The following is a 23,859-nucleotide window of genomic DNA, read 5'->3' as shown; positions in this document are numbered from 1 at the left end:
TCATACATACCCGCCAATTGTTACGACTCCTAACCTGACCACTTTCAAGTATTTGGCATACCTGATCGTGCCATGTTTTTCTCGGTCTTCCTCTGCTTCTTTTTCCGCTAACATTTGCCTCATAAATTTGTTTTACCGTTCTTTCCTCACTCATTCGTTCTACATGTCCAAACCATCTCAACACGCCTTTCTTAATTTTATCGATAATGCTTATCTCAGCTTTGCATTCCTTCCTTATTTCACTATTGGTACATCTATCATACATCGTTTTGCCGCACATTCTTCTGAGAGATCGCATTTCGACTGCATTCAGTGTACTTTCATCCTTCTTTTGCCAACTCCATGTTTCACTTCCATACATTAGAGCAGATGTCCCAAGTGAAGAATATGTCAATGTGGTATAAATGTGACAGAGTATGGTTGGATCTATGATAATATTACTAAATGGATTAACCCTTTTTATAATTATCGCGCTTTATCCATAAAAATTGTTTGAAAAATAAATGTGTTTTGCTGTTGAAATGCCAGCATTATTTGTTTAATTTTCATCACAAACATATTTCCAAACAGTTCACAATAATATACCCTCACGGGGATTGTCAGTACGACATTACACTTGACAATACTTTTTTTTTTCATATACACAAAGTTAATGGATTTGGTCATGTAATCAAAATGACATGGCCAAACGATTTGATCTAATTCAGATCTATTCACCTTCATTTTATAACTATGAAACGCTTTTTCATATTTACATAATTTCAATATTTATGACATATTGCAGAATGGAGGCAGTTTTCACAACTTTATTTCATAATAATCAAAGTTTCTTTGACCAAAATAGGTATGTGATTTTGTTTGATGCGTTTCTTTATTTTATTTAGACCTTGTAGTTCTATGTGTGTTTCTATAAAGTGTGTAAATGGTGATTTGTGTGCTTTGCTGAGAGGTACTATCTTGTGATATGAGCGAGTAATTCTTAAAAGCAAAATTCTTTAAATTCACATATTTTTTTAAGTAATCGAATTAAACAATAAATTTGACACTCTTCGTATCATTTATGATTCGTTTTGTGTAATACAACGTAAAAAAATACTACTTCTTAACTACAGGTGAATGAAAAGATGAATGATAAGGAGAGTGTTTTATTACCATAGTTAAAAATGCTTACAATACACGAAATACAATAAAATTGGATTCATAAAGTGTTTGTCTGAAAAATATTTGGGAAAAACAACACTATTCACTTCGACCGCCGGCTTTCATATTTTGACGCTGAATTTTCACTAGCGATGTCACATCCAGCTACGGGTTTTTTTGTGGAGCCGTCGAGATTTGTCAATAAATTTGTAGTCTATGCACAGAGATAAAGCGACTTCATCACTCCTAAATTGTATAATATACATCTACCAACGACTTGAATGAGACATTTATTCTCATTTTTCTCTTATATAGCCACATATTAATTATTTGCGGAAAATACAATTTTGCCACATTATTTAAGAAATATATGCTTTATCCTCTTTACAAATTTATTTTAATTTCTTTGCAAAATAAACCATAAAATTATATTTTGTTAGAGACAATTTTATATGTTCATTTGAATTCTTATGACAAAATAAATAAAGTGTTATATAAAGTTGAGTAATGATTTAACTTCCAACTGTGTTTTATAAAATATTTCTAGAATAGAACGTACCTCTTTTTTTTGTCAATTTCGAACTATTTGTCAACTTACCATATTTAAAAAAACTTATTTATTTGTGTAATAAAAGCATTTTAAACCTTGCTGTATGGGAATACAACAATCTCCTTGTCATCCACCGTTCACATTGTGTAATACCCCTTAAAAATACTACTTCATCCACCGTTTTCAGAATAACCATTCATCAGGTCAAATTTAGACTGTGAATAATGTAAATGATATCAAATATAAAAGACCTACATTTGACCAAATTATGGAATAGTTATTCCGAACCGGAAATCATGAAATCGTGTTTTTAAGTGGTATTACGCAAATGATGGGTGAATGATAAGGAGCGTATTGAAATACTTTTATACTTTTGTTTAAATTACAACATTATGTCAAATAATTAATTTTTTATAATTTTTATAATATAATTAATATTTGAAGCACTCAATTTCCAATATTTTTTATTTTTTTTCTATTTTTATACCCTAATCCTTTTACTTCCTTCCTCGCACACACACTCTCACTCTCTTTTTCTATTTTATCTCTTAATGTTTTGATAGTTATTATAACATAATTGTGGAATTGTTTAATTGGCTTTATTTTTATTAATGTAACTATTTATTATAATATACTTTTTTGAATGTAAGCTGTACAAATCCAGAAAAAATATGTTTGAAAAATTGTTTTTTTAAAACTTGTTTTAAAATCGCTGCGCTGTGATTTTTATACAAAGTTACGTTTTATGTCATATTTTTTTTGGAGACCAGTAAAACCTTTTTCCGAATAATCCAATGTGTGGACGTCTCTTTTCATCGATCATAATATGCGAATCTGACATTTACATTTGCTAGTGCTGACAAACACGAAAGCTAGCGTATTTTTTGATGAATGAATTGTATAATATAGCCAACGATATTTTTTGTGTAACGGAATACTGAATTTTTAGAATTCTCAAATGACATTTCTCATAAAATTAAGTCAAATTTTATTACATTAATTCACAGCGCCTTTAATATAAATTAACATTATTTTCAGTATTCTATTAAAAATGTCGATATCATGTTATTCACATTTTCAAATCCTCCACTTTACTTTTGTATTACAAATTTATAATTTATTGGTACGTTTTTTTTTGGAATTAGAAATATATTTTTTTACTAATTTTGCCAAACATTTTTGTTTTTCCTTTACTAATTTGGCTTCTAAGTTAAATTACGATTCTTCTAACTCCTATCCTCACCTAATGCACTGCATCGTTTTAACGCAGTGCTGTCATCATCGTTTCTTATATGAAGGCAAGGTGATTACTCCTTCACTTCAGGGACCACTCCAGGGTAATATGAAATAAATATAAGGGTGTAAAATCACTAACATTTATTTTCACCGTCTTTTGAGAATCGAACCCGGGACCTCCAGTACTGTGGCTAATCACGCTATCTATTTAAAAATTAAAAATAACGATAACTTTAAAAAAAGTAAAATTAAACTAAGAATTATTTGTTAAGAAATATAAGTACACGAATGAGAGTGAAGAAATGCTCATACACTTTTATCGGGTTATGGCGTAGGACTTCTGTGATACCGGGCTAAATCTTAATTTATTTAAGGAATAAATTCAATTCAAAGTATTTTGAAGAGTGTAAATTCCAGGAATTTATACGACACATTTCTGGGAGCTAGCATCTTCGACTTTCAATAATTATTATGCACGGACGAAAAGTTTGCCTTATTTATGTGAGTATATTAATGTCATGCCTCCAATTCGATTACGCTGTTTGAATAATACAACTGTAGTAATATAATTTTCCGGGAATAAATCTGTACAACAGAACAGAGAACAGTAAATTACATGACTGTCAAATGAATAAGCAGAGTGTAAATAATATATGAAAGTTTTGTGAATTATAAAATAATTAAAATATGTTTTAAAAGCAAATATATTGTAGCTCTAAACTCAGTATTACTTTACTTCTTTAAATTTAAATTTGTTTTATTTGTATTAAATTTACTAGCGACATGACATTTTAGTAAATGGATCTTTCTATGTCAACGCACGTATTTTCAGACAAAATGATATTGAACAGATATAAATAAAATTCAAACAAAATTTTAAGCTGAATTAATTTCTGAACCCAAACGCTTTTCAGGTAAAATTTAAAAAACAGTTGTGATCCCTTTGGATTTTATTACCCAACAATTTAAATAAACAAATATTTATTTTGGATAAGTTTTCAGTATTTTGATTTGAGTTTGCAGAAGATTAAAAAAAACATATATTCGAACTAAAAAAAATATTGCTACATGGTTTTAGCATACACATTGATTTTTTTAAAGCAAAAGGACTGCTCTCCCAAATACATGTGTATAACCATATCCACTCCCTAGGTGGAGCATATGGACTCCACTGTCTCCAGGCTTTTCTGTCGGCTGCCATCTCCCAAGTCAGATTCGCGTCCCGAAGTTCTGATGAGAACTGCCGATGAATTTTCGTGTGTCATGTTCTGGGCCGCGCGAACCTGATGCCTTGTAAAAGAAGCAAGCTTGATTAAAGCTCTAAGGAGGCATGCGGAGTACATGGCCAAGCCAAGTGAATCGCCAAATTTATGTATATATATATATATATATATATATATATATATATATATATATATATATATATATATGTATATATATGTATATATGTGTATATATATATATATATATATATATATATATATATATATATATATATATATATATATATACATATATATATATATAAATATATATATATATATATATATATATATATATAAATATATATATATATATATATATATATATATATATATATATAAATATATATTTTTTTTTACATACATATGTGTGTATAAACATATATAAATTGACATTCCATTAAGCCGATTCCTAGTTTTAGTACATCATTCAATATAAATAATGAAGGATAACGATGGTAGCCGTGGTCGTTTGGAATATAATGGTAGCTATTTCAGTTACAAAGGTTATCGCTTAATAATAAATTCTAGTGTGGAAGTGTAAAACAATTTAGTAAATCGTAATAACCGCCGACGGGTGGTAAACATTATTTCCATTGATGACCGAATCGGAGTTGATATAATAAATCAACCAATATATTAACAACATTTATAGTGTTTTTTTAATACACATTTTACAATACTTATTTATAAAATGTTATGGCAAGTAAATTATTTGTGTAGTCTAATCAAATAAAAGAATTTCATTAATTGATTCGTCACTTTGTAGTAAAGTCTATTTATTTTTAATTAATGTTTTACTTTGTAAATACCATTGTTACTTCAAATATACATTGACACATGTTTAGATGCATACCGTATATAAACAAGTATACGGTGTTTAAAAATGATTCGGAAAGCATCGAAATACGTGTCACAGTAGATTTTAAGAAATAGTGGTATTTACTTAGTAAAACATTAATGAAAAAAATATAAAAAAGTTCCACTTGAGTGTTGTTGCAAAATACTTGTTCACTAATCTGGATTATCTCCAATCATAGGAGTTATTTATCATATTATTCTTTGACATTTAAACAAAGATGAAGTAGAATATGGAAGTATGAGCATTTACGGTGCTTACGACCTACTTAGAATAGGTAAATGTTTTTTTTTCAAGAGAAATATTTGTGTTTTAATTATTTACAAAAATACTTCAATTTTATTATAATTCTAAGCGGATAAGAAATAGAATATAAGAAATAGATATCAAATTGTGGTAGAGTGGGTTTGAACTGAGAAACTCTGACTCAAGAGTCCGTGACACTAACCACGGGACCACAAACTGACACAAACGTTACACGTGTATAAAGTGATCACTTAAATAAGTCTATGACAGTCATCAGCCCCATAAATGCCCGACTTCTTCATCTTTGTTGAGATGTCGAAAAATAATATGACAACCAATATATACAAGAATTTCAGTAGTGTGGTTGACAATCATGAGTAGAATTGATGAAGTAGACACGCGTGTAAAGTGATTACTTTAACCAGTCGTTAGCGTCTTAAATTTCCAGATTTCTATATATTTTTTTCTCCTAGACATTTTCAATTGTGGTTCCGATAGAAAGTAAAGATCTTTGTAACCCTGTTTTTTTTATTAACATCATGAAATGGTAATAAAAGACACAATTATAGATCTATCCATACTTGACAAGAAAAAAATGTGGTGTCATTAATATGCCAGCACTTTTCTTATTCTCGTTCCTATTATGAGTCTAACATACAGAGTAGGGTAAAGGTTATACTGAATAAGGTCACTATTTTAACCTACTAACCTTCTAAAGGTCATAGAGGGGGTTATCTTCAAAAAAAACTTGAATCATTAACGAGTATGTTCAAAACATTTAGCACAAATTAAATTTAAAGTAACTTTTGACGTTTTTACATTTGTTAGTCCATCTCGGGAATAATTATTAAATAATTTTGCTAACTGGAACGTACTGAGATTATTTAATAATATACGTCTCGCATAAATGGCAGGAATAAAATTAAAATTAAAATGTAATTTTGTTTTAAAATCACTATGATTACAACATTTTGAGTGTGTCCAAATACTTGTTCACAAAATCTGGATTATCTCCAATTACAGGAGTTATTTTCATATTATTTTTTGACATCTCATCAAAGATGATGAAGAATATGGAAGTCTGGGCATTTACGGGGCTTACGACCGTCAGAGTAGTGTGGTTGTCAATAATGGGTAGAATTGGTGAATGTTACACGTGTGTAAAGTGATCACTCAAACCAGCCTATGACGGTCGTAAGCCCCGTAAATGCCCAGACTTCCATATTCTTCATCATCTTTGATGAGATGTCAAAAAATAATATCACTATGATTATTTTATAATAACTTGATTTTAATGTCTACCAGTTTCACAGCTAACCGCTTCTTTATCAAGACTGATTAATTTACTCTACTTAACAAAATTCAAACTATTTTGACGTTTAGGCAAAGGAGCTTGGGTAGATCTCAAGTGGATTTATTTTTTGTGTTGATTGGCAGTCACAGTCAAAAGGGATCAGGGATGATGAGTGATTGGAAACATATTCAATAACGGTGATTTAGAAAAATCGTTAACTTGTGTTTTTATTGGTTATAAATTATTATTAATTGCCTTTTTAATTCCTAATATTTCTAAATAATCTAATATAATGTGCATGTGTCTAATATATTAAGATCTTTATTTTTAATCAAATATTATAAATGGAATAAAATTAGTTTTTTATATAAAGATATGAAACGTCATCGTTTTTGAATAATAAAGATATCAAGAATAGGTTTAATGGTATAAAGTGTACTCTCCGCAATACATGTCTCTTTAACCAGCTAATGACAGGTTATATGTAAGACCTCAAATTATTATTATTAATTATTTACATTTCTAGTCAAAGTATGAGATAAACGTAGAATAGAAATAACACGTTCATCCGTGCTTAAAACTTTCTATAAGATCTTATCAATAACAATCTTAAAAAAACTTTTCATAATCTTTTCAATTAAAACGAGTTCAACTTTACATTATTATTTTTTTTCACTAAAATCATACATTGAATAAACAATAATAATAATAATAACAATATATTCAACATATTCTCGTAAATGCTCACATTTTCCTATTTCTGTTTTGGTTCGTCATTCGTGTCTGTTGATATAATAATGATAATCTCGATGAATAAAAAAAAAATGAATAGTTTGAGTTTTTGGCACAATTATTTTCCTTACTTTAAATGAAATAAATATTTTTCTAATCGTCTCTATTCGCTCTCAATGGTGCATAGGGCACTTTATGTAATCAATGATGTTTTTTTTTTTATTAAAAGTGAATTATCTGAAGGCATGGTGACAAATGATTCACATATATTTATTTTCTCATAAATTGATTCGGCAGTCACGACCTCCAGCATGATCGATAAATAATATGTATACTTTTAAAGAATAAAATAACAACTACGATTTATTTTTCCACATTAATTTTATTTGACCAGTATCCGAGTTTCGATGTAACGTTAATGTATCGACGAAACCCGGTTGCTGGTCAAATAAAATTAATGTTGAAAAAACTACGTATCTTGTTATTTTATTGTATAAAATGCAGTTCCACCAAGAAATGTCAGTGCAAAAGTTAAATCTTATATGTACCTTTAGATTGGAGGACCAAATACTTGTAACTGTTTTCAATACATACATAAGAATGAATGTTAAAGAACAATTTTACCAATTAATATACTTTATGCTTTTAAAGCCGATAAAATGTTAAATAAATTAAACATGAAAAAGCCTTTTAAATAATCATTTGAAATAATTTGGATGGACGCCGTGTAAAAAAGAGATTATTACCCATTTTCGCCTTCTGCTATTTGCATAAAACAATCGTTCGTTTAAAATGGCGTAGAAAGATTAGAATTTATAGTTGAATTAATTTAAATGTCGATAAAATAAAGTTAACGAAATTTACGTGAAATTCTTGTACGTGCTTTTCATTACAGTACTCAATATTCTGGAATAGGGTTACTTTTTAAGTGTAGGAATATGAAGTGGTCCCAGGAGAACATACAAACACTCGGTAAAATTAGTTCCGATCGAGGCCAGAAGCAATCGCCAAAGCTTAGTCGAACACATAGCCGAGTAATCACCATTAGTTTCTAAGTGTTGCCACATACCGACCTTAGTAAATGACAGTAAAAAAGGAATACGTTCATTGACTCTAGTACAAAATTACCAACCTAAATGCTTCGGGGTAAGACTTGGCATTTGTTAGTTCAGTGGTACATTTGGATATTAAGATTTTAACAATAATACAAAAATTCTAATTAAATTAAATATATAACATATATCGTTGGTATACTGGCAAAAAACGTGAAATCTTAAATCTCTGCTTGAATAATCCCTGTTGTTTAAAGCTTTTAGCCTGAATAAAATACCCACTATTAAACTTAAGGTTAAATTTACTTTGAAAACCATTTATACTCGTATTTGTCATATAACTACTTAGTGTATTTTGTCAGTTTATAGAACGTTGAAAACTTTATAATATGCATCATTTGGTCAAAATTGCATATTTCAGAGTTAACTTTTTTTACCAGTACACCCACGATATGTAATTTAACTTAAAAACTTACGGTATGCAACCTTATGGAACGCCATTTAAGGGAGTTTTGGTACAATAGGTGTATTTTTTTTCACCAAATCAGAATTCAACATCACACAAGATTGAATATATCAATATTTTCTGAAGTAATACATTATCCGGATATTGGAAGTATGTCAACAATAATGCTTCCTTATTTTCATGATATGTTTATTTAAGACCAGTATTCATTTTATATCAGATTTCGTAAAAAAATATGAGGAGTCCCTGAGGTAATATGACTACAACATAGACAGATATAAATATTTTATGTGTAATAATTATGAAGGAAGGAAAGCTTTTATTAAGCAGAAAATCATTCATTCTAACGAAAGACTCTATACCAAATAAAAGCTTTTACAACCCAACAAAGATGGCTGTTGTGAACTCGTATGTACCGTTTAAAATCACTGTAAATTTATTATTGTGATTTCAAAACAAAATAACATTTTAATTATAAAATGGAAAATCATAAAGTTAGTGCTTCAAATATGAATTATATTCATATGTACTGTGTCATGAAATTAATCATGTGTCTTGGAGTTCCAAAAATTTGAGTATTGTGGTTTACAATCATTGGGTAAAGTGGTGAATGGTGCACGTGTGTAAAATTATCACTTGACCAGCATGGGACAAGTCATAAGCCCGGTTAATATTCAGACTTCCATATTCTTCTTCATCTCTGTTGAGATATTAAGAAAAATCTTCACCAATGTTTAATTATGGAGGTCCTCACCAAAATGTTACATTTCCATTATAAATGATATAAAGTAATCAGGAATTTTAGCTTGTAAAATTGATACATTTTGGTGCGATTAAATGATTTCATATTGACCTTATAAAATTCATTAACTTTGTTTTCACCACTTTTTTATTAATACAATTTAACCTACCGGTTTCGACAAGAGCCTTGTCATCATCAGAGTTTATTTTCATTCACCAAAAACTCCCACACACTCCGTAAAATCTTAAATGTTATTTATTAAAAAAAACTGTATTACTTAAAAAAGTGGTGAAAACAAGGTTAATGAATTTTATAAAGTTTATAATATGTGCCACAAAGTTTATGCGGAAAACATTCAAGGAATGATTTCATAATGGTTTAACAGAGAATTGCTCGCGTTTTGACACAACTTTAATTAAGATTTAGGTAGTATACAGTAAACAAATCAGATTTTTTTTGTGGGTGCCTCCATAATTGGAGAAAGCTTTGTACTTCACAAAGTCTCAAGTAATAGCAGCACCATGAAAATTCCATTCTACCACATCTATTTCTTCTCTTAGTATCTTACGTTACGAGCCCTAGAGGGCAGCTGGTGGACGTAAATGCTCTCCTTAACAGAAATCTTTCTATAACGATCCCATTATCCTCAGATCCTTTTTCGTTCCTTCCATTGAACTGTTCTAATGTCATTATTTTTATTCTTCCAGCTCACAGGAGAATGCGCTCTGTTACGAATTACTTCCTTGTTAACCTCAGCGTGGCCGATCTGCTAATGGCTGTCCTAAACTGTTTATTCAACTTCATATACATGCTTCACAGGTAAGAAAATAACTTAACCTAATAAATTATGATTTTTCTTTTATCATTAGAATCCTAACTGTCCATCAAACCTCCTCCCTAAGTTTCTCCCTCTACCTCCTTCCTGAAACTCTCTTTTTCCTTTGCCTTCCTTATTATCATCAGTTTGTAATTTATGTTTTTTTAAATGTTCAAGTACTATCTACCCTCTGATTGCAAACAGCTATATGTGAAACAAACGTTTTTACCAATATCACCAGTCTGTTTTTGGTTGGTTGGAAGATACTGCTTTTAAAAAATAAGCCCGCCAATGTTCTTATTTTTTTTCTGTACCCGAAGTTTAAGTAAATAAATAATAGATGAGAAATCACTAAATTTTAATTTCCATTATTAAGAAACGCCTGAAAAGTTTTCTTTGGCACTTAACCATTACTTTCGGATTTCTAACGTGCATAAAACATGAGAAATTCTTCCCCAATGCTTTGTTATGTTTCGATTTCAGAAATGCAACACATTTTTTTAAATTTTATAAAAAAAAACACTTGAATAATAACACTTATTGAATTTTATTTCATTACATATGACTACTTTTGAAAATGATAGGTGTTTTTATCGACAGGTGATAAGTAAAACAATTAGTATTAACATATGAAAACACCTGTGGTAATTAATAGTCATGTGTTATGAAATAAAATTCAAAGTGATATTATTCAATCATTCGACAAAGTTAATAACAAATCAGTTAATAATAACTTTCTTTAAAGTTACAACACGTTTTGTCCTTCGTTATTGTGTTATCACAATAGAAATGCCTTCCGGGAATAAAAGTTTACACATTACAAAACGTATTTTTTTTTTACTTATTGGTGAAACTTGACAGTCGTATTGATTGATGTAATCACACATTTCTCGATTACCTACGAATCACTGCCTACCAGTGCAGAAAACCTGTGTTATAGTTAGTAAATTAAAATAAATAAAAAATTGGTTTGAATAGGTATTTGTATAGGTATAAAGATGAATAAAACCTTTTAACATTCTTTCAATGCTAAGCTGAATACCTGGTCCTGTATCAGGGTGAGGAAAATTAATCAAAATCATTGAGATCTATTTAGAAAATGTATGGATTCCATTAGTCCCGAGGCAAGCCCTAAGTGTAAAAGCATATTTGCCGCAGATGTTCTACGTAAAATCCGAAGGCTTATTCGATCGATGTGCGTACCTACCTAAGCAGGATGATTCTCACAAATACGCGTGTGTGAGGAAATCCTTATTGAATACTGAAAATGTCACAGGATATAGATATCTTGTGAGACAATTACGTAGATACGTACATATTTTGCTTTACACTTATATTTTATTATACGTGGGAAATATTAAATCACGTAGGATCTGTTTGGCTTTCATATTAAACACTAGCTTATCTACCCAGATTTGATATCGAGATTCATTATTCTGTATAAATGAGATTAACACAAAATATAATGAACGTAAACATATTGCTGCTCAGTATTTTTACACACTTTTCTCCATTTTGATATCTTAAGAAAGATAATGAAGAATATAGAAGTCCGGGCATTCACAGGGGTTACGTCCTATCATAGGCTGGTTGAGTGATCATTTTACACAGTTCCAATATTCATATTTCCACGTATGTTTCATCAACATTATATTTTTCTGAAGCTCTCAAAAAATGCTACATTGATTATTCTCTCCAGATAACTTAGTTTTTAATGTTATAATTTTCATTTCAAAACATCTATCAAATTGAAAAATTTAAAGATTTATAAATTGATGTATATATATATATATATATATATATATATATATATATATATATATATATATATATATATATATATATATATATATATATATATTTTTATATATATATATATATATATATATATATATATATATATATATATATATATATATATATATATATATATATATATATAATAAATTCTCAAGTATATTCCCGTAACGGGTTAAAAATATAAGGTTTCATAATTATACTTGGAATTGTTAAGTATTGATATGAAAAAGCAATCTTCTTTGGGGAAGGTACCAAACAATTTTATTTTAAAGCGTGTAGGGTTGGGTAGGTATTATGCTGTGTTAAATGTTATTATTTGTGCTTAAAGAATAAAAACGGAAGCTTAGGTATGAAGCTTTGTTAGGATAAGTCAACTCTTTCATATAAATTAAACATTGGATGTTTATTTTGATGTACGAGGACTTTGGTACATATTATAACAATAATTAAAAAATGGTTAAATTATCAATTGTCTTTTCACAACATTTCACTACAAAGTAACTGTTGAACTTAGATTTAAAGCGATTAAAAATGATTTGAACCATAGCAAATCAAGTTAGCATGATGTCATTTAAAGATATATTTCATTGAAATATAGTTATTTGAGATAAACCATAAACTACTAGGCAGTTCATTTTTTAGTAACAGTTTATACTTCAGCGTACCAGATATATTTATAAGGAAAAATAACGCTAGAATACTGTACATCCATCATTCTATTCTTTTGGGAAATGTCAGATATTTTATTATACTCGTTGATTTCTGAGGGGATTTCCGCCGCTTCATTAAATTTAAGTGTCAGAAAAAATAGACGTTACTAAAAGGTTAAACCCTAAATTTAAGTAACTACTTGATTTTTTCTTCTTAAATGATTTTCACCAAAATAGATATTTATACAAACACAAAACATCAAACCCATTTCGAGTTAAATCGAGAATCTATCGTGCTGAATTATCTCTCTTGAGAATAAGAAAAAAGTGACTGTGAGTTAAGTTTTATTCCTGAATAATTTATAAAATATCACCAAAACTTGCGGACCCTTAAGTCAGAGTTTCTCAGTTAGAACCCACTCTACCAAAAATTGTTACCTATTTCTAATAATGAGCCGCTTAGGCTGACAGAAATAGTCTGAAATTGAAATATTTGTGTAAATAATAAAAACACCAATATTCATCTTTAAAAAATGAAAAAAAATATGGAAGTTTGGGTAAATACCAGGCCAATGACCTTTCATAGGATGATCACTTTACACACGTACAACATTCAAATGATCACTTTACACACGTACAACATTCACCACTATACCTGTGATAAAGAACCTTACTATTCATGATAAAAAACTTCATTTAAATCATATATGTATGTTAGACTCTTTGTTATAATTTTTTGTTATTCGTATCTTCAATTGAAGCTTTTACTACTTCTCGAAATTGAACACTTAAACCATCCAATGTATAGTTGTATGCCATGTAATTGTCAAGACCATATTCTTTTTATTTTTTGTTGTGATATTAAAAAAAATATATGAAAACCTCCTAAGTCGAGCAAATCAGAAATTGCGCTGAATATTTTGAACACTCAAATATCATCATTTTATTGATTATTATTAATGTTTTTTAAGAGTATGTGGGAGATTATTTTTTACTGGGATATAATATAATTTGCTATTTTCAATATTAATAATCCAATATAATCTATTATATAAGCCGTAATAAATTACCTAAATAATCAAGTTTAATTTAATTCAATTTTAATAGCGCTTTAATACGGTATCAACTTGCTCTCGTAAAATAACTTCAAGTAACAACGTTGTTAAAATTTCATCAACGTATAAGAACAAAAAAATCATATCCTAACATAAAAATGGCAAATTATGATCACATAAAATGAAAAAAAAAGTAATATTTTTATGACGCAATTATTATTTGGTACAAGAAATAAACAAGATGTATAATACATCTAAACATAAATTTTGTACTTTTTTATCGTTTCAGTAAATTTCACGACATTAACATTAAAATATTTTAATGGAATATTGAATCTTTTACTCAGCCGAAATAAATTACTTTAAATCTAATGTACGTACTGCTTTAATCGTCTTTGAAATACATACGCATTGGGGGAATTATTCATTTATTTCATTGACTGTAATATGATTCCTTGAATTTCTCAAATTTAAATTCCACGCCAGTCATCTGGGCACGTTTTTAAATTGATTATAAGAATCCAAATCTCCCTTAAGTGTTACATTGGAAGCGGTACGCTAGCTTTTTGTCTAGAAAAGATTTCTATATAAAATTGAATTTTTTTTATGAAATATCATTGAAAAGTAATGCTTTTTTTTACTTCGACTGATATAAAGCGCCTTGAAATATCTCGATTATTTTCAAAAGCTTTCCTTCTCTGTGTTCTCTACTAGGCAGACAGACATGCCAAGACTTAATATTTGAATAATAATTTACCTTTGGTAATAACTGGTAGCTAAGAGAAGACCTGCAGCAGCTGGTGTAAAAGGTATATGATGCGTGCAAGGAGTGTTAAATTTAAAATTTGGTGATTGATGTTGAATTTTCCAAAATCATTGTTTTTGACAGAGATTAAAGTAGATCTAAATGTAATATAGTAGCGTTCGGGGAATTTTTGAAACAGGTAGATTATTTTGTACATTTAATATGTACAAATATATGTTTTCTAGGGATAGAAAAATTGATAATGATTTATAAGGGAGAGTTAAAGCTGGAAGCAGAGTAAATGGTACATTAAAATAAGTTATAGCAAATAAAATCCTTTCAGCGAATGCTAAACTAGCAATATAGAATGGAGTCCTGTTTCAAACCCGTATGTATGGAAGTGAAATAAAGAGTTTAAAGAAAAATATAAAAGTAGACTGAATTCAGTCGAAATATGATCTCGTCAGAACGATGTATGTATGATAGATGTTTGAATAGTGAAATCAAGAACTAATGCAAGGCTGAGATAAGCATTTTAAATAAAATAAAGAAAGGTTGAGATGATTTGAGAATGTGAATTGAATCAAAAGAAGAGTCAAATAAATTTATGAGGCGAATATTGGTAAAAGAAGAAGAGAAATACCGAGGAAAACTTGTCAATATGTTACCAAAAAAAATATTCATCCAACCTTTTTACCCGACTAGTTGTGTTTGAAATCAAATATATTTCCAAATTAAATTAAATTATGTAAATACATTTACACATTCAAAGACGAATACTTACAAATACGTTGAAACACCATAAACACAAACAAATACTAGACAGCAAAAAAAATTCGTCGCAGGGGGTGCCATGGAGTCTAATGACGTCAAGATCTTAATAAAAACCATAAATTGAAAATAAAATGTTTGGTAACATATTTTACAAAGCATTATAAACTTAAATGGTTCATGAAAGAATCTGAAAAAAAATCATATTAAAAAATCATTAGTTGAATTTCCGCAACGCCGCTCCGACGCAGAGGTCGGCGAACTCTTAATGAAGGAAAATCTGCCAATTTCCCTTGAAATTAAAATTTTCCGCCTTCCAACTCAAATACGGTTAAAGAGAGGAATTGAAGTGTAACCTTCTCTAAGCAACACTTTTTTTGCGAGATTAAAATGTAGTGTAAACAAATGTAATAGACATGATTATTTATTTATCTATTTTTTTTATTTTTAAGTAATAAAAATGAAAATGGTATTTTCTGGCGTTTCTCATGTGTGTGATTGAAATTCAGGATTTAGACCTCACATACTAATATAAGAGTTTCTGCTTTATAAAGAGCTTCTTTACATCTCACCATAGATATCTCTAGTAAAATTCTAGTGATTCAAGAACAAGGTTTCTAAATTGGTTCATATATACATATATAGAATTTGAGTAGTGTGGTTGTCAATAATGGGTAGAATTGGTGAATGTTACACGTGTGTAAAGTGATCAATTAAACAAGCCTATGACGGTCGTCAGCCCCGTAAATGCCCAGACTTCCATATTCTTCTTCATCTTTGATGAGATGTCAAAAAAATAATATTTATCTACATTTATATATCAAATATTAAAATCGAATACTGTTTTTTAGAGTCTACTTAATCATATTTAATTATAAAAACTCGTAAAAATAAAAATTGTGACAGTTATTTCACCTTGTTATAGCATTTTCAAACTTCTGGTAAAAACACAGTACTTTGAAACGCCATAACAAGATGAAATAATTGTCAAAAAAAATCATCTGTTTATAATAACAAAATGCAATTTAGTAGATTTAAGTTTTGTACTGACATTTCTCGATGGAACTGCATTTTATAGAATAAAATAACAACTATGTTGTTTTTTTTTCCACATAAATTTTATTCAACCAGCAACCAGGTTTCAGACATCATCCGACTGGTATGAGGCTAGACAATATTTATATGCACAACAAGGCAGGGGTTGAAGATCATGATTTTATGTATTTCTTCCTGTCAAAATGAATTAAAAATCAAATTAGTTTAAGCATTTTATTACAATAAAAATTACATATAATTTTCGGTAAAGGTTTAAAATATGATTAGTAAAATTTTAGGTTAGAAATGTATTTTATTCGCATGAAAAAAACTACGAAGTTGTTATTTTATTCCATACAATTTAGAAGTCTCCAAAAATCAGTGTTAGATTTTTAGATTTTATTGAATAAATAAATTAAAATGGAGTACTACAAATTTAACGCCAAATCTATAAATAAATTTTTAGAATACCACCCATGATTGAAAACCAGACAACTTAAATTTGAATAAGTCATTCATATATGATGAATCTCAAGACGTTCCATGATCGAGTTTAACAAAAGAACAACAGACAACAGCCATCTATGATTGGATTCAGAAAGTTTTTATTTAGGAAATACCCTTTTATTTGTAAATGTAAAATTATCTGAACACGGATAATTTTACATACTGAGAAATGCTTGAATACTTTGACCAATTATTTTAATCACAACATTCTGAGTGTGTCGAAAAACTTGATCATAAATCTGGTTTTCTCCACCTTGAGTATTCAACATAATAAAAAAAATAATAATAAAACCAGTGTTATCTCGATCGATTACACATGAAGGAAAGGTGATCAGCCCTCCACTTCAGGTACCAGTGCAGTGTAATATTGAATAAATATTCGAGTGAAAAAATCACTTATATTTATTAAACCCCCCTTGGGAATCGAACCCGGGACCTCCAAAACGGTAGCCGAGCGTACTGACCATTACACAACGGAGGCGGACAACATAGATGATCGTTTTCAACATAGATGAAGAAAAATATTGATGTCTGGGTATTTGCAGCCTTATTTATTTTTATTGTTGTGAATAAATGTCAATTTGAAATTTATGTTTTATATATATTCAAGTACTATTCACCCTCTGATAGCAAACAGCTATATTTAGTTTTGATCAATATCACTAGTCTGTTTTTGGTAGGACGAAAAATATCGATTTTTAGGAATAAGCCCAGCAATGTACTTATTTCTATTCTGTACCTGAAGTTAAAATAAATAAAAATAAAAATTTCCAGAATTTTTTTTAAATCGTTTAAAAAATGAATAAAATAAAAATCCTGCAATTGAAAATAAAAAAACACTTGGTTTTTTTACCACTTCAGTTTATTTTATGACGACTAGTTTCGGAAGCTACGCTTCCATCTTCAGGTCTAAATGTGAACAGATAAAAATACAAGTTCACCTTAAATTTCATCATGTCTTACCACAAAGTGAATGCCGAAACAATTAATAAATTATAACATCCTGTTAGTTAGTTTTAGAACGGAAACAGAGTACGACGTATTGCGGCAATTTGACTATTATAAATAAATCGACGACAGATGGCGTTACATCGGCTCATATCAGCCAGCATAATTTGACCAACTTTAGTGTGAAATGGACTCCAAGTCTGGAAATCCAATACAGATGTCACAGTCGGTGTATTGGACAGAGTTTATTTATAAATTGAAAAAAATAAAATACTGGGAATATTTCCAATATTTTTTTTTAAATATGTCATGAATTTTTTTTACAATTTTCCAACTAATTTTTATCACAACATATTTTAAGTATTTCCAAACTCTTGATCAAAAATGATTAGGAGCACAGATTTAGAAACACCCTGTGAATAAAGTAATGAAGTCGAATTAAAGCCTGCATAAAAATTGAAAATCGTGTTTTCAGACGTCTGCCAGTTTGTAAAATAATCTGGTTAAGATTATACATGTCTCTAAATAAAAAGTCTCCGCTTAAATGCTTTCTTTAACGAAAGAAAGATGTTCAAGAAGTCTACAAAATAAATAATAAAGCATTGAAAAATATACGGTACAAATGTAATTCTTTTATAAAATATTTCCTTGTTGTATTATATTGAATGTTCGTATAAACCTTCAATGATCCTCACAAAAAAATATCATCTCTCCAGTAAAAATGATAACATATTTATTGTCAGTGATTATCTTTTGATATGGGTATGAAAATATTTCTTGGTTTAAGTATCATATTGTTATTCCCTGAAGGAATGTATTACAGTTAATTGATTTGTATTTTGTTAAGGTTGAATTGAACATATCATAAATGATAAATATGTTATATTTATAATATGTTAACAAAATGCAAAATAAGACAATGGAGCTTTTTTTTGCAATCAGGTAAAAAAATACCCTTGTCTATAGTAACCAGTATATAATTATTTTATTTTATATTTCGGTTTGACTAAGCGGTGGGTGAAAAATAGCCATATTTTCTTTAGTATATAATAAGATTATAATGCACTTTACGTATGCGCGCGCGACTTTATACTGTTTTTGGACGATTCTATTTGTAGTTCACAATATTATCATCCAGAATGGACGTATTCGTTGCGCAACGCTCAATAAAATTAGGATTTTTTTCCTGTTTTTTTAATCAAATTTTTTTAATCCGATTTTTACTTGGTGTACGGAGTGCGTGGAAGTTTTTGATATCGTGAGGGAAGGGTAATTATCTATAACATAACTTTGAGTATTTAAATGTTTTGGAATTAGTACATACACCCTGATGATGACAAGGTTCATGTTGAAACCGGTTGGAAAAAGTGTGCCAATAAAAAGTGGTTAAAACAAAGCTTTTTTAACCACTATTCATTGCGTAGTGTTTAATATTTTTTATTAAACAGTACGCCCCAGTGCTGCCACATGTCCTGCCCCCATATGCATTTCACAAGCAGTTTTGCGATGACGTTGAAGCTGTTCATCAGCCTCTCCCTGAAGCCACTTTACATCGGAAGTTTTATGTCTTTATATCGGAAGTCTGTGTGATCCCCTCAGAAATTTAAACCGGGACCTCCAGTACGGTAACTAAACTTATATCGAAGTTAAATATCGTAGCAAGTTTAACCTTATTTGCGATGGCTCTAAATATTGATTCTACTAGAGTGCACTTACATTCCGGACATTTGGTGTACGAACGTTTCCCTGACTGAAATTTGGTCGAATGGACATTTCGCTCACTCCTTTCAACAACGTCATATACCAAAAATCGTTAATTTTCAGTTGTGCATGTTTTTGGAATGCCCAAATGTACTATATCCCAGCAAAAACGATGAATGGTAAGGAGAAGGTTATTTTATACGTATCATACCAAAAAGTTAATAATGCTTTTAAATATTTAAAAAAAAAACAAATATTTGCCTATTGCTGCAAAACTATTTGTCAATCTTGAACAACATACTAGTATATTTTGCTACCCATATTCGAATTCAATAGTGCATAGAGCATCACATTAAATGAAAACGGTGTCAACATGATCACTAATTACGTAAAGGCAAGATGATACATCCTTTTCTCCAAATATATTTGATGGGATACAGATGGCTTGGCTGTAAGAGCTAAACTCAAATTGCATTATTATTATAATGGACAAAACGGGAAATAGCTCTGTAGAAAGTAAATGAAGTAGGAATGATAAGAAGACAATGGAGAATAGGAGTAGTCACTAAGACACTAGGGGTTGAATAGCCAAATATATATTTTACTGAAAATTATAATTATTTATAAGAGCTTTAAATAATAATTGAATCTTGCCATATTGATGAGGTTTGTAATGCAATAACATTTCATAATATTAAACAACTTTGTTTAAACCATTTTATTTAATTATAAGTACACGTTAGCCTACTGGTTTCGAGAAGAACCTTGTTATCATCAGGGTTTATTAAATTCTAAAACATTAAAATACTCATAATTAATTACTCATAATTATTAGTTTTTGGTAAGGGAATGTAATTAATTATGAGTCTTTTAATATTTTAATGTTTTAGAATTTCATAAACCCTGATGATGACAAGGTTCTTGTCAAAACCGGTAGGTTAAAGTGTACTAATAATAAAAAAGTTGTGACAATTGTCACAATATAAATTTTTTATGTGTTTTTGTTAATAAAATACAGCTAAGAGGACTCAAAAAATCTGTGTTTGATTTAAAATTAAAACATAAAATAAAAAAAGTGGTTAAAACAACATTGCTTAATTTTATATAATTCATAAAATATGCCACAAAGTATCTGCAAAAACATTCAAGAAACAATATACATTTAATTATAATTCAGCGTTTTCTTTTTAGTTTTTATTGTTGTAAAGTAATGCATATTTTGATATTTTTCTCTACCTTCATTTAAAACCCCGAGAACTTAAGCTCTCTTTTCTTTGCATTACTTATTTTTTTCATCTAGTATAATTTAATTGCTTCAATCTTCTTTTTAGAAGCTTGTGATTTTATAATGTTAATGGGTTTTTTTTTCAATTTACATTCGTTGATTTTAATCTTATTAAATCTCATTAATTTGCGAGTCGCCCTTGAGAGTGCGAATTCTCTGCAAAGAGGGTGTTTTCTCAAGTTTTCAGTGTTACTATATACATACTACGACCTCCAAACTTGCTGAATCATGTTGAACATGTGAAGAAGGTGTTTCAAAGGGTAGAAGATAAGGTTAGGGGTTAGAACTAGAGACAAGATAAGTGAAGGTTGGGGCCGGATAATTATGTTTATTGTTGTTTTTATAGCTTTGGACGCCTTATTAGTACGTTTGCACCATTCATCACTATGGATCTAATTTCGCCATGGCTTATATTAAGGTACACCGTATGGGGAAAAGGTAGGATGGATAGAGCTTGGCCTTGTTTGCTCGAACCCCTTTTTAATATTAGCTGTTATCAGAAAAGCCCTTATTTTAAAAACAACATTTTGAGTGTGTCCAAATACTTGTTCACAAAATCTGGATTATCTCCAATTACAGGAGCTATTTTCTCATGTGTGTGATTGTAATCAAGGAATAGGACCTCACATACAAATGTTAGAGTTTCTGCTCAGTAAAAAGCTTCTTTACATCTCACCAATAGATGTCTCTAGTGAAGTTCTAGTGATTCAAGAACAAGGTTTCTAAATTGGTTCATATATATAGAACTTCCAAAAATTTGAGTAGTGTGGTTGTCAATAATGGGTAGAATTGGTCACTTAAACCAGCCTTTGACGATCGTCAGCCCCGTAAATGCCCAGACTTCCATATTCTTCTTCTCTTCTCATCTTTGATGAGATGTAAAAAAAAAACCTTTATTATAATATGGTGCAGTAGTTACTGCATTTGGCTACCATGGTGAAGGCTTCGGACTCCATTCTCATGGGATCAAAATAAAAATAAGTGTTTTTTTACCATCATAATCATCCCCTGGAAAGATGCCTGAAGCGTTAGACTCATTACCCTGCTTTCGTATAATAAACGATTAACTTATAAATTGACAATCAAAATTGCTTCAATTCGACCCAGTGCCCTATGCACCGTTGGGCGCCGATGAGGGTAAGAAGAGTTTTGTACGTTCATAGTCTTATTTAAATATTTTGTTTGTTTTTTTATTCAACGGTGATTTTGTCTTATAAATAACATTTTGATACCAAATTATTTTAATTATTGATTAAATTATTTTATAGGCATGAGAAAACAAATCGTTTTTTTTTTACTTTTTTTAATTTGAAAAAAATCAACGACTTATCCTTCTACGTCTCTTTTAATATTAGCAGCCCACCCATATATCGATGTGTATCATACATATTAATGTGAAAAAATAATATGCAAAATACACGAAACGTCGCTCGCAGACTATGTTGAATTTTAATTATAAATATAAACGAATTAATTTGGTAGACTTCCGTACAATACGGAACCGATATTGTAATGGAAAGGAAACTGTTGTTCCAAAGAAATACGATCGTACCACTAATGAGTTTATTTATCAAAGCGATAACTGGATTATACTGTATAAATGTATTTTAGACCAGTTCAATTCATTGCGTTTATACTTTTTAAAATCCACCACTTAATGATAATTTGGTATCATTTATAATGTATATATATATATATATATATATATATATATATATATATATATATATATATATATATATATATATATATATATATATATATATATATATATATATATATATATATATATATATATATATATATATATATATATATATATATATATATATATATATATATATATATATATATATATATATATATATATATATATATATATATATATATATATATATATATATATATATATATATATATATATATATATATATATATATATATATAAATATATATATACATATTTATATATATATATATATATATATATATATATATATATATATATATATATATATATATATATATATATATATATATATAATATATAAATATACATATACTAGCTCAATATTGCCCTGAAAATATCCGCAAGGAGTATAATATATTGACTAGGTAAAAATGACTAACTGCATTGATGTTTATTTTCTTGCGAAGCAATAGTAACTTGCTCTCCTGAACATTTTACGTTTTGGTAGTTGGTCACTTTCTCCTGTACGACTACGATATATTGACCCCTTGTATTTTCTGTGCCTCGTATAATATCTGATCAACGGAAAATCGCGATATATGTAATTTGAAATTCCAATGTTATAGAGGGAAACAAAGACCTTTTCACGGTTTTAAATAAATCTTATACTTGGATAAAAAAAATCTAAAATCAACCAGCAAAATAATATAAAATCGTTCAAATCTACATTGATCAAGATAAAATCTATTTCATAAGTTTATTTAAAAAAACTCATTACAAAACAACAGTGTACATTTTTATTATTTCCTTCAGCAATAAAATGCAATGCAAATAAGAAATCAAAGTTAAATATTTAAAAGATAACTACAATTGTATTTTATTTAACAAAGAAGATTTTTTTACTGATCGGTGTAATCAATTCATAAAGTCAAGTGACCTATCGTGAGATACAAAATTTTTGTTGCAAAAAAAATTATGATTTACATTATTTTACAAATTCATCACTATCTAAAAATATTTTTTCCCAAAATAAGTCAATGAATATAAATTAATCCATTATTTTTATAAATGCAGATTTTATATACAAAAATAAATTGTATTTGGCAGCACACTTCAGTATTTAATTATAAGGTCAAAGTTTATTTTGTAATTTATATTTTCGCAAAATTTATACCCTTACCCTGAAAATAAATTATTTTGTAACTTAATTAAAAATTAAAATTACCATCTGTAATAAGATGAGATTTAGATCATCAAATATTAGGATAAAAAAATC

At 28.8% G+C, this 23,859-nt stretch overlaps 1 protein-coding gene across 1 annotated transcript in view; it reads left to right on the top strand.

The window, feature by feature from the left end:
- TkR86C (Tachykinin-like receptor at 86C) overlaps window positions 1–23,859 on the top strand; it is a 178,735-nt gene that overhangs the window by 45,274 nt on the left and 109,602 nt on the right. The window contains exon 3 of the mRNA XM_088257200.1: window positions 10,287–10,398. Within this exon, the coding sequence (XP_088113326.1) occupies window positions 10,287–10,398 (112 nt within the window). The remainder of the gene's footprint in view (window positions 1–10,286; window positions 10,399–23,859) is intronic.

The sequence above is a fragment of the Brachycentrus maculatus genome, unplaced genomic scaffold, assembly GCF_059751285.1.
Source record: "Brachycentrus maculatus isolate JH-2025_06_01 unplaced genomic scaffold, ASM5975128v1 h1tg000074l, whole genome shotgun sequence".
Lineage (NCBI taxonomy): Eukaryota > Metazoa > Arthropoda > Insecta > Trichoptera > Brachycentridae > Brachycentrus > Brachycentrus maculatus.
This window is presented reverse-complemented; position numbering and strand designations above follow the sequence as displayed.